Source organism: Aphelocoma coerulescens, chromosome 1, assembly GCF_041296385.1.
Source record: "Aphelocoma coerulescens isolate FSJ_1873_10779 chromosome 1, UR_Acoe_1.0, whole genome shotgun sequence".
Classification (NCBI taxonomy): Eukaryota; Metazoa; Chordata; class Aves; order Passeriformes; family Corvidae; genus Aphelocoma; species Aphelocoma coerulescens.
In genome coordinates, this window is record NC_091013.1 from 50,242,070 (window position 1) to 50,257,572 (window position 15,503).

The 15,503-nt window shown below is 36.6% G+C and overlaps 1 protein-coding gene across 12 annotated transcripts in view; it reads left to right on the top strand.

Moving 5' to 3' along the window:
* Window positions 1-15,503, top strand: part of MYCBP2 (MYC binding protein 2) — a 175,435-nt gene that overhangs the window by 54,669 nt on the left and 105,263 nt on the right. For 11 of the 12 annotated variants that reach the window (XM_069008634.1, XM_069008629.1, XM_069008659.1 and 8 more), the window contains exons 18-20: window positions 7,003-7,110; window positions 14,311-14,430; window positions 15,173-15,254. In XM_069008634.1, the coding sequence (XP_068864735.1) occupies window positions 7,003-7,110; window positions 14,311-14,430; window positions 15,173-15,254 (310 nt within the window). The remainder of the gene's footprint in view (window positions 1-7,002; window positions 7,111-14,310; window positions 14,431-15,172; window positions 15,255-15,503) is intronic. The other variant, XM_069008631.1, reaches the window with a different exon arrangement.

A 15,503-nucleotide genomic window follows, 5' to 3' on the forward strand; every position in this document is an offset into this window, starting at 1 on the left:
GACACAGTCATACGCTGCACCAGGGGAGGTTTAGGCTGGACGTTGGGAAGAAGTTCTTCATAGAAAGGGTGACTGGGCATTGGAGTGGGCTGCCCGGGGAGGTGGTGGAGTCGCCATCCCTGAAGGTGTTTAAGGGAAGACTGGATGTGGCACTTAGTACCATGGTCTAGTTGGTGTGGGGGTGTTTGGTCATAGGTTGGACTCGATGGTTTTAAAGGTCTTTTCCAACCCAGTTGATTCAGTATAGGGACTGTAGCTAAAAAGATACTCTTGGCCAGCTTGTTGCACGCATTTGTATTATATTCTCTATCTAAAGGGCATTGAAATCCCATGTCTGTGTGGCTGTGGGAGGTAGTGGGTGTGCCAGTCCAGAAGGATTGGAGATTTGTTTGGTTCAGAATGACTTCTTGTGATAAAGCTGGGAACAGTGTTTCACACATACTTAGAGATCTTGATTTATATAATCAGGTATGAATATTTGGTTTTACTAAAGTTTGGGAGACATGTACGAGCACAAGTGCTGGGAGTATACTGATTTTTAAGTAGTCTAATTGTTTGTGCTTCTTTACCAAAGCTCCAGTTTTAGTCCTGTTACAGTGATCTCTGATTTAAAAAATATGTTCTCGTGGTCCACTTGAATTAAGAGAAAAAATGATGGTTACGTCTGCATGTATGACAATCATTTAATTCCTTCACAAGATCAATAGTGGTCTCTTGTATTGAAGAAGATAAGAATGCTCATCTTCATTTGCATTTATCTGAAAATTCAAACTGAATTTAAATGTTCTGAGTAGACGTAGTTGTCATTAACAGCTGCAATATCAATGACGTGGTTCAATGTTACTATCGCAAGCAACTAACTCATTTCTCAAACATTATCCAAGTAGCCTGCCACTGTTTTAAGGGACCTGTATACATGCTGCTCAGGAGCAGTGCACCAAGTAACTTCAGAAATTTTAAGTGCTTATGCTGAAGATTTCTTTGTTTTTTATCTTGAAATGAGTCAAATTATAGTTGCTGCAATGGAATTCTAAGCAGTAAATAATCTTTGTTTCAAATCAGTTTTTCATGTTGCTTTATTCAAGAAAGAAGTTCTATTTTAGTGGGGAAAAAAAAATAGATCCTCTAAATTAATAGTGGAAAAAAAGTGTTTCAGTCTGGGATAACAAATCAACTATTTAAAAAAAATTTGTAAGTTCCTTAATATTTTTTATATTTCTTTGCTCTTTTCCGTGCACGAGTGACTGTGACAATCAGTGAAGAGGGCTCAAAATCAATTCTGCATTTTTGAGTTGGGTGTGTGGCCTTCTGAGAAATAAAGCCAGGTGTATTCATCACAGCTTCAGCTAAATAATAATATCTCAACATAATTATTGATGGAATTATCGCTGCTTTTCACTCTATCTGTATTTCTGGTGAGAAGTGAAGGAGCTGATTTTCCACAGGGTGAAGTGTTTGTTGTTTTTCAGACTGGTTTGGGGCTTGATGAGAGTAGTGAGGGATGAGTATGGAAATAGTTGCACTTCATTGTTCTCTGTGGCAATGAGGAAGTTTTGTATGTTAGAATATGGTTAGATTATTTTTACTTTCTTATGAAACTAATTTTTTCATTATGGGGGCGTTAAATTATGCCTTAATACATTACAGAAATCTGTGGGCCACATTGTACTGTTAATGTAATGAACCTAAGACTAGCATTTTCTGAGAGGAGCTAATCTTGAAAGCTGTTCATGCAACTTTTTCAGATTGGTATTTGAAGTAATAGATTTTGGAGTAGTCAAAGATTTCAATTTATCACTTGAAGATAATTCTGAGGGGCGGGTTTCAGAAGATAGATTGTTAAAATAGCTTTTTAAACTATATTTAATAAGCTAAAAAATACAGAAATGGTTCTCAAAACAGCGATAATAAATGGTCTTACACTTCACTGGTATTTCACTACTACTCTTTCTCAGCCTATGATGTAAAACCTCTAGATGATCATTACTGAGATGAAGATTTGGTGTGTAATTAAGGTTTAGCTTTTGATCCCCTTACAGAGAAGGAAAATTAATTTTCATCAGTCTTACTCGCAACAACAAGGAATCCATAGAAAATTGATTAATTTTAGTCAAAGCTGCTCTGTTTTGAGACAATATTATCTGAGGCTGCATAGATTTGGGCATTTTTTCATTTTTCTGAAGTGTAACTGATTCAGTTAATTCAGTGATTAGTTTTACCATGGTAGGCTAAGTATCATAAATCTGTTTAACATCTGCACAAGCCACTCTGAGCTTGGAATCAGTTTTGTCTATTCGTTGCTGAACATACACGTAAATACAGAGCAGAACTAGCTATACAAGTGCAATATTACTTATTAAAAAATACTGCAACTTTTTCTTATGGTTTTAGTTAAATGTTTATTTTGATGAAATGCTTTCACTGTTAAATTTGTTTCAAAGTTCATCAAACAAACCAAAACCTATCAAAAACCCCCTACCTTTTCCCTTAAAACACTATCAAACTCATACATGACTTTTTAAGAATGCTTTCAAGAGAAAGCTGTAGGCTTTTGCCCCTAATGACCATCAGTTATGGTTCTGTGAAGTTACATTGTTGTATTTGAGTCTGAGATTCCTTTCTGAAAGAGCTGATTATTGTTAATAAAACTGATGTTTAAAGTAAAAATATTTATATTGTAGTTTCAGAAGTCAGATTTGTAGTAGACTCAGTAAGAACAGTTCTGGTTAATATTTGCTGGTTTAATTTCATGTATTTATATATGGAAATACAGCATTCGTATATATTTAACAATATATAAGAAGTCAAGTATTCAGAAGGGAGAAGGGGTCAAAATTAAGATTATCATAAATCTTACTCCCATCTCATTCTTTTATTGCTCCCATATTGCCCTACATGATTGTTTTGGCTAGTGTGTATCTTTTTCCCCTTTAAAAGGCCTTATTTTTTCTTCCACACCTGATTTGCACAATTTTAATGTCACTTTAAGACTACAGGAAGAGGCATCTTTTCTTTATTGACAATGTTTTGAACAAAAGAAGCAAACTGCAATTAACATTAATTTCGGCACATAACATTCTCCATGAATTTTTTTGCCTTATTAATAAATTGCTAGTCATAAGTCTGAAAAATACAGTTTTAAAGGACATGTGCCATAACTATTGTCCCTGCTCCATAAGAATACTAAGTTGTTTTCTTTAAAAGGGCTTTATCGATGGGACATTATATCCCTATAATGTTTTCCACTTTTAGTGGAACTGAAGTGAAACTTTAGTCTCCAATTCCATTTTCTGAAATATTTTTCTTTAAAATTTGCAACCTGTTGACCTGTTAGATAACTAGTTGCCTATATAAGGGTTTTGTCTCCCTATGTTATTACTAAAACCCGACCAACCAAACAAAAACCCTCTACTTGGCCTCTTTCAAGAAGCCAAAAATAGGTTTTTACAACAGAGGGTGTGATCCAATCTAGGACTTTGCTCTGCAACCTGAATTTATACTGCTTTTCTGTGTACCTCATGATACATGTCATCATGTACTATTTTTCCAGATAGCCTGCTGTGTTCAGTGCACTGGTACAGAAGTCAGCATTTGAGATAATTGAGTTCAGTCTCCTGTAATCAAAGCTTGCCAGATAGCATTTGTTTAGCGTGAGGTAGTAGAAGAAATCAAAGTATGTGTAATATAAAATCAAACATGGAACTCTTTCATAGTTGTGTCTAAGTGCTTAGGTGACCAAGAATGCCAAAGCAACTAAGTGCATGCATGTAGGACGACATAATTGTGTACGTTTTTCTGTAGTCCACTGCATTATTTAATAAATGCATTCTATTTGCAGAAAATGAAATTATTTCTGTGATTAAATATATATATTTTTATGCTTTCAGTTCCCTGCCAAAGTCCATTTTAAAAGGTCTGAACCAAGAAAGGAAAGCTAGTCTTGACATTTCAGCTAGGGCTGTTTAGCATCTCAGCTTAGCTATGGAAAAACAGTCTGTGAAGGGAGAGAGTGAATGTCATTTTGCATCATGTAGTGACTGATTTAAAATAGCTCTGTAGTCTACCAGTAACTCCTCTTTGCTTATCTCTGTCATTTGATCTTCTAAAACAGAGACTGATAATAGATTGTTATTCCCCATGCAGATCTACCTTAGAGGCTTCTAGAAGAGTTTTCCAAATAATATGTTGCAGGCATTTTTTAACAAATTAAAGGAAGTATCTAGTGTGTGGCTGGATTGTTACACCAGAATATTCGTGGTACCTAGACTCTGCTCTCTTTGTACAGGCAACCTCAGATGTAAGCAGAAAGCAGATACGGTCTCCATGAATTGTTCTAGTGTTCTGTTGCCTGTGTTATTTTGGAGGGAGAAGGAGGTACTTAACACCTTGCCAGCATGTGACCAAGGAGGCAGACATCACAATGCAATCAAAATGTAGATGTTTCCTATTTTATTATGTTTATTCATGTTACAGATTTAACATGCACAAAAAGCCAAAGAAGATAACAGACCTGTGTTACATGGATTTGGGTACAAATTACTATGAAATGGCAATCTATTGCATTTAACTTTATTTTGGATTCGAGTTCTTTACATAATGGTAAATAGCGTATAGGAATATCCAGAAGCAAGGACAAATCCTGCACTGGTCAGAAGGTTAGATTGTCACGGAATTGTTGCCCTGACTAGGGGAGTGTGATTCAGATGAGTAGCTTGGAAACTGATGGCATCTGTGTGCTAGCACCATGCTGGAGCTGACATCCACTTATGCTTACTAAACTTCCTCTGTCTTACAAATCTCCTGTAGTCCTTTTGCTCACCCTCCTGTACTTCACTTCCTTCTGTCCTCCTGAAATTCTCTTTTATTATCTTTGCTCTTAGCACTAAAATGCCAAAGGCTGCCTTCAGGTCTGTATCTCATTCCCTGCACTGTTTGTTTTGCAAGCATTTTTTGGAACTTAAGGATATTTGCCTCAGTTATTTTGAGATCACTTTAGTCCCCCACAGATTTTTCAGATCTACACAGTTCAAGCCACTCTTTTTGCAGTCCTTGCATCTCTTTTTGCAACTTTGTTAATCTGAGCTTCACTTTTGTCATGTTGTCCTGTCCATTCTCTATTTCTTCAGCTTTTAATTTCATTAGGAACTTGTCAATAACTCCCACTACTTTTGCCTTATTTTCTTGTGCTCTTCATTCACATTTCCTCTGTATCATTTGTCCTTCAGACATTTTTAGCTTTCATAATCTGCTTGTCATTCATCTCTTGCCCTTTTTGCCTTTTCCTGGTGTGCCTCAGTATACTCCTCATTATATCCCCTCCAACTTGGTAAGAGGCAAAATGTGGTGTAATTTTTTGTTTAAGTCAAAACTGTGGGAAGTAGAATATTGAACACAGCACGTGACCTGGCAGAAGGTAATGTTTACCAAAAGCATATCTATTAAATGGAAATTCCAATTCAGAGGTGACTGAGAAGGGGGAACACAATATAGCAAGACAACTGAAGGAAGAATCTGCAAGATGAAGGTAAATCAAAAGCAAATGATCATCCTTGATTAGGAGAAGGAGCTCTGAATTAGCAAGAGGATCTGTCCTGGAATAAGTAGAGTCCAAGTAAATACAGTAGAAAAAAATAAAAACTCTATGCTGTGTGCAGAAGCAAACATGATTGAGGAGGTTTTGGGCCATTATATTATCTAACATGTATGAGCCTCTAAGCTAGGGGGATAGACAGTAGTGTATTTTTAAAACATTTCTTATTTTGATTTTTAAGTAAATGCTAAAAATTGCGGGCTTCTCTGTATGAAGACAGGTTTCCTTATCCGAAGGTTCAAAAGCTGCATAGATTTGACCTAACTTCTGTCTATCCATGCTGTTTAGTATTAGTGAAGGAAGTGATGGTCTAAAGTTGATAGCAGAAAACCTGAGGCAGTGGGCATTTATGAAAAGTTAACCTACATTGTCTTGTTAATGAGGTTCAGCTAAGGAATGAGCGTATCAACGAATTTGCGGAAGAAGGACAAATATTTGTATTCAAAGTTTTGCATAAGCAGTTCATAAACACAACAGTCTGATTTGGGGTGTTTTTGTTTAGTGTTCATGGAAGGGCTGGATTTGGGAACCTGTGGAATTGAGTGTCACTTGGAAGAATTAGTTGCTCCTGATTCATGGTTTCCGTTGAATCTGAGACTTCTGAAAGGACAAGAAGTGTCAAAAAAAATCTTGGTGGCATGCTTAACCTAAAAACCAGGAGAAATACAGATTTAAGAAACAAATTGCTTGTCCGTGACCTGCTTATACGCAGCCTCAATTAAGCATAGTACCTTACTGCCCAAGTCTAGATTTTTAAAAAGAAAAAGGAATCTGGAAAAAATTTGAAATACATGTATCATTGGTTTCTTTAAATCAAATCTTCTCTTGAAGGCCTTTAAATAGGTGGAAAAATATTTTTTAAATAAATAGATTTCAAAATTACTAAGTAGGTAAGAAAAGAGTCATATGATTTGAATAACTTTCTTCATGAAACATGTAACTTTTTCTTTAAAAGTGATAACTCTCCTTCTTAAATATAGTAGTTGCAAACAAGTTTATGGTGGCAGTTTTTAAATTTAGCATTTATATTATGATCTTGTTCCAAATCAGTATTTTGAATGTTATGTTGTAGGATATAAGGCATGATAATTATTATCTTTTCATGACAATAATGGATATTTGGTATCAAATTTTAGTCTAGTTGTGAGTATGTTGTATTTCCACTGGTTGCAGTACAGTTGCATACTTAGAAATTCAGGTAAAACTATCACTATGGGACATTTATTCGTTTTTTGCATAAGTTACCAAGAAATGGTAGCTTTCTTATATTTTAAGGTCTTTTGAATTTAAGAAAACAAGATTATAATTATTATTCTTTTTGTTTTTTTCATTGCTTTTTATTTGAATTTTGTTTAACACACTGTTTCCATTTTGTGAGCTTTCCTATGCATGTGCAAAATGTTTCTCCTCAGGCCCCCTTGTAATTCCTGGTCCTATTTTTATGAACCATCGAGAACAGGCTCTAGCCAGAATCAGACTCTCTCCAGCACCGCTAAAGCATAAACGGGACAAGCACAAAGGTATTTGGTCTTCCTTATTGACTAGGGTGGAAATAAGCCCAGCCTCCCAGTCACTTCTTCCAGGCACTGCATCTGTCTTTTCAAAGAACTTCACAAAATGAGTTCTGCCTTTCTTCCTGTTAGTATCTTGTTACCTGAGGAGAAAGAAAATGCATTTAAATGTTGACCTTTCTTTAGAACTATAAGCGTTAATTAGTCTGCATCATCTTTGTTTTTCTTTCCCCCCTTTTTTTTTTTTTTGTGAAATATGCATTGTCTTTCTGTGTGTCTTCTCTCATTTCTAATGCTGTCTCATTCCTAAGGTTCTTTATTTTTTTTTTATGTTAAGAGTGACTCAAGACTGTCTCACTGAACTTGTGTTGGGTTTTCTTATCCTTTGTGTTGTATATTTGGGGTGATTACTTCAACATATCAATTCCAGGCTTGTTAATTCTGGCATAAATCTTTTCATAGGTATGTTATCTTTCAACTAGCGAAATATTTGAAATAACGTAAACATTACTTTTTGCTGACTTCGAATGGTGAGGAATACAAATCAAAGTACAGGTTTTTCTCTGCAATATTCTTGAGTTAAATGTTTTTTACAGAGTATAAGTATGGAGGTGTCTTTATATTTCAGACATTTTTGTATGTGTGGCAAGCCAATTCATTATATCTTGGTTTTCTAAGTGTGTCATTTGTTCAGATATAAATGACTTACCTATTTCTTAGAAAGTGGTAATGTATTACTAAAACTTTCAACTGAACTTACTGAAGTTGAGCTGTCTCAAATCTAATCGTAGTTTGTATATGTCTGTGTACTGATCTCTCTGTACATACGTACATAAATAAAAGATAAATATGTAAAATGGAGACTACAGACCTGATCAAAGTAGGAAGCTCCTAAAAATCATGAACCCAGAATGCTTCAACTATTTTCCGAAGAACAGCTATATAGTAAAAGAGTTAGTATGGCATTTCAGTTGAATTAGTAGAAGTTACTGATAGTATTTGGCATGTATCTAAACATGTATGACAAACTGTATGTCAGTTTGAAATCTTATGGGATAAAGTTTCAGTGTGTGTGGGTGATAGGCTTGCTGAATTATGAACATACTGGATTGTGAAATCATCTTTCATTTTATGGAAATGAAAGCAAAATGTGATCCTTTGAATCTGCATAACATTCAGTCTTTTTGGAAGGCATATTGTCTGAGCTTTAAATCTTGATGTATTTAGTTGAATAACCTATCATAATCTCACTGGAGGGACTGCATGCTGAAAGAGAACATACTGAATCTTAAGTGTTGTTACATGAGTGACAATTTGCTGATGGCCATTAATCTTGAGCTGGTTGCTACTGCTGGTTTTACTGCAAACCCTTGACTCCACAGGCAAGTACATAAAGGGGTGCGCTTGTCCTGCCTACATCTGTGCTTTTTTGGCATGTGTTGGCCATTGGAACTCACTTCAGATCAAGTATCTCTTTACAAGAGATATATTTATTAGTGTCAGTTTGAGGCTTATGTTGCTTCTTGGAGTTGTAAGAACAGTGTAAAGGTCTGTGTTGGGCTGGAAGATTTTTGTCAGATATGCCCTGTAGAACTGAGCATTTATTTTTCTTTCAGGAAGGCTATATGCAAGGAAATACTCAGTTTATTTTAGTTCTTTGTGTCTTATGCTAAACAGATAAGGAGGTTTTCAGGTTAACTTTGAGACCCTTCTCTGCCTCAGAAGATGGCCTCTCAAAAGACAGCCATATATTCCACTAGGAACTAGAAATACCCCTTAACTTCTTGAAGAGGTTTCAAGGGGAAAAAGGAAAACTGGCGAAGTGGGTTCTTAGCCAAGTAACAGGCAAGGTGGGAATTGTGAAAAATGTAATGTATATTTCTCACCTTAGAAGGCGTGCCTCTTTTCTAGAGGCAGAATGTAAAAGAATAATAGAGCAGTGAGGCAGAGATAAAAGGACATTATCACACTGAAATCAGCAAGTTCTTATATTTTGTTTTTGAGTGTGATGCTTTCCAAACTCTTTCTTCCTTCAGATGCTTCTAGTATAGTAGTCTTCTTTACACCGAGCAGACCTTCAAGATCCTTGGGCAAGGAACATTTAGTTCACTGGTACTTACCTGTTGCCATTTCTCTGCTTGCAGCTGCAGAACTTCTCTTGATAATGATATTTAAACTGGAATGTGGACAGCTTCTTCAGAACTGACAATTATGGTCTGATATAAAAAGTATAGTTGATACATATTTGTACATATTGTCAAATCATGGAGTCATGGAATGGTTTGGGTTGGAAGGGATGTTAAAGATCATCCAGTCCCAACCCCCTGACATGGACACCTTCCATTAGATCAGGTTGCTCAAAGCCCCATCCAACCTGGCCTTGGACACTTTCTGGGATGGGGCATCCTTGATTTCTCTGGGGAACCTGTTCCACTGCTTCATCAGCCTCAGCGTAAAGAAATTTTTCATGATAATCTACATGTCTGCCACTTGTGGAATTCCTCTGTTTGATTGTCGAGTTGAAAACTCCTTCAACTTCATTGAAAGAGCTTTTTTTTTAGAAATCTTGCCATTATCATTTGCTCCTTTCACATTTATAGAGTCTGCATATCAAGATCCTTGTTACTGCAAAAAAACCTACATAATTAAGCATAGTCTTTCTGATCGGTGTCTTCTGTGTCTTTCACAATTATTAATAGAAAGGATTAGGTACAACAGTTTGGGTATTCATGGAGTGGTTTGACACTAAGAAGAAAAATGAGCTTCATCCTCATTCTTTAATGAGGTAGTGGGTTTCCAGTCTACATCTCCAATCCCTGTGGATTCCCATAACTGGGGATGTGAGTAAAGAACATTAATGGAAGTCTGTAAAATTTTCTCAACTGCAAAAATGAACTGAGTAGCAATTAAAAACAAAGTAGGCTTCTTGAGTGAGTTAAGATTCAGCAATTTGAATGCTAACTTTTTCCTGTATTTGGAAGTAGTGATAAGTTCTAAGGAATATGAAACAAATACCCTCAAAAAGACAAAGACTAGATGAAGCTGAACCTGCATAGATGGAACAAGATATAGGTCAACCATTTTGCAAACGCTAAGACAAAATTACCAGATGTTCAAGAAAACTTACTTGGAATTTGCTTTTTAACTTTTTAGCTAAGATACCATGTGAAAGGCAGAGTAGTTTGAAGCACTCACTGGAGTGAGACAGCTGACAGGGGAAAACCTACATCTAAGACTGAGTTTATAATTAGAACATGAGTTTCTTATCACTTTATTGTATGTGTTATGCACTTGTGATTCTGCATATTTCACCTATAAACTCAAGTAAGCTCTGTAGCAGCCCCTCAAGCATCCAACAGACTAAATTTTTTTGCTATTCTCATAGGATGGATGATTTTCACAACTGGAGTATATTCTCTTCCCCCTGCACTGTAGCTATAAAATTGGTTACAGATATTTCAGCTGAAGCCTAGGGTAGCCAAGAAATTGCAGGCACAGGCTGATTTGTTAAAGTAATGTTATATATTAAGTCTGTAAATTATATTATGGCATTTAGAACACCCTGTGAGGGCTGGACAACAGAGACTAACCGGTAACTTGACCAGTATGCTTTATTTGGGTAATTCCTGCTGAACAAAACAAAGGTTTGTTGGCATACAATGTGGTCTGAAGAGACAGTTACTGTAAGAATTTTTAATGTATGGTCATATTGCATTAAAGCTTTTCGTCTGTGGAGAGAAGACACATATTTAACTTAAACGTACTTCTTCTCTCCTCCAAAGATGGGATGGTAAGTTAGAAATTGAATATCATCACCCTTACTGTTGGGGAGCACTAACAAAATCCTTTTCCTTTGGTCTGGGCCAAGCAAGAGTCCACAGTGTCATTCTGTAATGAAGTAGTCTCATTTAAAGCTTATTACTTCACTTGCTATTGGGACTGAATGAGCTTTTCCTTTTTTCCTGGAAAGCAGTAGTTTTCTTGGCAGCAATGTCAGCCAAGAGAACTTCTAAGCACGTGTAACGGAGGAAGAAAATTGTCTTCAGGAGCTAAGAATTTTCTGAGGAAAACTGAGTGGTGGTGGGGATTGGTTGGTTGTATTTGCAGTTCTCTTTCTTTCCCCAACTTTGAGATACCAGAAATGAAAACCAATCACTGTGAAGTTGTTCATGGAGCACACCCCTCAGTGTTAACAGCAGGAAGCACTTCACAGCTTTTCCTTGGTGCTTTCTTCTCTGAGAGATGGAGTCAAAATCTCTGTTCAGTGGTACACCAGCTGGCTAACACTGGAGGTACTAACTTGCTCTGCCTGAAGGTTCCATGCATCCAAAAAGAAGAGTCTCTGCTTCAGTAGTCTCTTTATGCTTCCCTTTCAGGAACAGTTGTTTTGATAGTACTTTTAATGAAATTTAAAAGTGCACAATTGTTGGAAGAAAAACTAATGTGTATCTCCCTGGTTATAGTTGTTCCTTGACACATGCAAATAAGCTTTCAGCATCCACCTTTGACTTTCATTTTTTAAAAGAATTTGGACTGTTTGAAAGCAATGGAAGGAAAGGGGATGACCTGGTTTGTTTGCAGCCTTACCTCTAAGTGTAAGTTCTCCTAGCCAGTGCTGCTGGAAAAATATGATATGTATTGGCCATGTAATGGAGTAACAGATAAACAGCATAGGCCAGAAGTATTGCTCTAAAAGTAAGTAGTGTGATATTCTATTTGGCTTTGTATATTTTGGTCAAAAGACTTTTTTTTTTTCCTAAACGAGACTAGCTGTTTTAGTTGCAAGGATTTTGTACTTAACAACACATAAACTATCAAGTGCTTATCAAGTTTTGAAGATCCAAACAATTCAAAACTCTTGAGACAGTTACTAACCATGCTGCATAGAAGGCTGAGAGGAATTCCATTTTCACTTAAAAAGATTCCACACTTGAACAAAGTAAGATATGGTTGAAAGACAGTTGCTTCTATTCCTGCATTCTCAGAGCCTTTGCGAAGTTTGCTTTGGAAATTGAAAATGCCAACTTTGTAAAACTTTATCCTTTAAAATAATTTTATTCCTCAGATAAGGATTTGAAAAACTTGTTTCATGTGAAGGTACTTGTCTCTACATCTTGCACACTAATATATAGTGTTTCCTCAAGAGGAGTATGGCGTTATGCTTTCATTTACAACTTTGGAGAAAATGGGAATATATCTCGAATCATGTTTTATTTAAAGGTAGTATCACATTTATCAACTGAGAAAACAGCAATCCTCAACTTTTTATGAGTAGTTTTTGAAGCCCTTTAGAGCAGGATGTTTTTCTTACAATGAGGCAGAAAATGCACATGTGCCTCTTTAGGTTTCTGCAGATCACTTGATATTCTGCTGTTACATGACCAGAAGACACCTGCTGCTGCTAATGTGACTGCATAGGTGATGTGGTTGCTCTATGCCCAGTGTGTTTCACTGTAGGAGGTGCTTGCAGCCATGACACATTCTTACTGGACATGTGTATTCCTGGCAGCTGATTATTCAAGTGCATTTATGCAGTGGGAGAGCTCACATTTTTCATTAGTCAGTGGTGTCTGAGGGAGGAGGGGAGATGGTGGCCACAGGTGACTTCCAGAAGAATTAGCTTTTCTCTGTTTTGATCTGAAAAGCTTGTATGAAATGGGGAAGCAGTAGGTAGGGCAGGTAGAGTTTAATGCAAAAGTAGGCATAAAAAGTTCAAAGGTACTGTATTTGAGAAGTAGTCAAACTGTTAAATACTGTGAGCTGCTTAAGGCAGAATTACAGGACTAGGAGGAACTAATTTTGGGATTGTGGTTGTTAAACAGTGAGTCAGTCTCTTTGTATTTGCTTTTGTTATTTGTACCAAAGAAAGCTGCACACAGACCTTCAGAAACATTTCTTCTAATTTGTGTGCAGTCTGGTAGTACACAACCTCAAAAATCCCATGGCAATTCTGAGAGACAGGGTGTTTTTTACCACATCTCCATTTCTTACATACCCAGCATGTAGTGCATGTTTCAAAGGGATACTTTACCTATGCTTTTAAACCTAATTCTTCGAAAGCACTAGCACCTGCACACACTGTTCCTTTACAGATGTGAACTATATGCAGATTAATGTAATTTCTATACTCAAGTCATCACTAGAAAATAGCTTTGTTCTTAGAACAGTAAGATTTTTTTAAAACTGGTATGTAATAAAAGTGTGAAATGACTTAACTGTATCAGCAGTTTCTCTGCAATAAAAAGAAAATTTTGAGCAATATGTATAAAAGCTGGATTTTATTAAAAACATGTAGAAATTCTAAGTATAGATCTAAATTAACACCACCTTGAAATGTTTGAGCAGCAGTTGTTTCCCTGTATCAGTTTTGTTAATAGAGCAGTACTCAGAATTATCACAGAGAGAAAGTGCAGTCTTCTATGTGCAGTTATTTTTCACTTAACATATTTCTATCATTTCTCTATGCTAGATAGTGTGACTAAAGTTTAATAGATGATGGAAACATTCTGATTTCTGGAGAAGATAGGCTGCTGTATTGCAAGAAATTTAGGAATAATATATTGCACTTCTGTGGTTTTGTCCAATATGGAGGCAGTTTGGCTTTAGGAACCAATAATGTACTTCATACTTACTAAATACATGCTTATTAAAGGAAATCACAAAAATTGTCTAAAAGACAGCAAACAGACACACTCTTTGTGAGTTGTCTGCATTGTTAGAAATGAGCTGTGCAAGTAATTGACAGCTACTTAAAACAGGGCCTCTGTGGCCGAGTTGGAGTCAACTAAACTCCTTGAAGTGTAGTAGTTGGAAAATATAGGCTAGGCTATACCTGTTGACTTTAACTACAGTGTTGCCTATTTAATAATGCTGCCTTATTGAAGAATGAAGTGATGGCTATCAAGTAAAGCTTCTGAAGTTTGAATTTTCTTTTTTGCTGGTTCTTTTTGTCTGCTCTTGGGGAAGTTTCTGCTTTAGAGGATATTTTCCAGTGTGTACCTTTGTAGTACGTTGTTCAAAAATAGAGTTTCTGTTGTCTTCCACATCTGCTTTGAAGCATTTTGAGCTGTCTCTCTTGCTACTCTGTGAGTTCTCTCTTCTGCTGGACAAGTGGTGGAGTGGGGAGTTATTTACTATCCTTGTTCTGTTCATTCTTCTAATACAACTTTATTGGAATGCGTAGGATATAATTGTAAGTTTTGTTTATAGATGGAAGTGGAGAAAGAGGTGAGAAGGATGCCAGCAAAATCACAACTTATCCACCAGGGGCTGTCCGCTTTGACTGTGAACTGCGAGCTGTACAAGTCAGTTGTGGATTTCACCATTCAGGTAAAAACAAATAAATTAGTGTTAATTATAATACAGATTTATTTTTTAAGGTTTTCATCTGTGTCTTCACTGCTTTTTGTTCAATTTTTAATATGGATGTACGCAGGAGTGTTAAAAGTTGAAAACGTAGCAGGGTTTATTTTGTAGCCTACTACACTGTCATAGAGACATAGAATATCTTCAGTTAAAAGGGATCTGCAAGAATCATCAAGTCCAGCTGCTGGTCCTGCACAGGACCATCTCGAAGAATCACACCATGTGCCTGGGAGTATTGTCCAAACACTTCCTGAACTGTCAGCCTTTTGTGACCACATCCCTGGAGAGCTTATTGCAGTGTTCAGCCACCCCCTGGGTGAAGAACCTTTTCTTAATATCCAGCCTAAACCTTCCCTGACAGATTTTGTGCCATTTCCGTACATGCTCTAAAGTAGGATCACCACCCAAATCCGCGCATCACCTCCCTGATTCCAGCAATGAAAGGCAACTTAATGTCCTTCAGTGGTGAAAAGGACTATAAGTATCGTATATTGAGTTACATCAGAGCTTGTAAGCAATTTTAGAGTCAGTTTAAAACATCTGCATGGTAGAGCTCTACTCCTGCATAGAGGTGCTAGTTGTGATGGGTTGTGGAATCTTGTCTGAGTCTCTTAGGAATCATTAACTGCTGCTCAGAAGGGTAACCAGCACTGGTGCAGTGCTATGTCATGTGTGTATGTCAGAAAAATACTTTGTTGTTTTTCAGTGGTTTTGATGGAGAATGGTGATGTTTACACATTTGGATATGGGCAGCATGGTCAACTTGGACACGGTGATGTTAATTCCAGGTAAGCTGGTAATAAAAGGCCACAATTGTGTATTACTTTACTGCTGCATAAGTAGTGGCTAAATTTCTGGTTCTCTGTAGCTGGCAGAGCTATATAGACCAAAAAAAGTTGAAAAACTCTTGTTCTGCACTTACCATAAGCCCCTGAATATAGATACTATAACAGTACTCTTGTACAGTATAAGTAATTTATTTAATACATGAAAGCTTCTCTGCATAGTTATTAGCATTGCTTTGATAATAGTTTGAA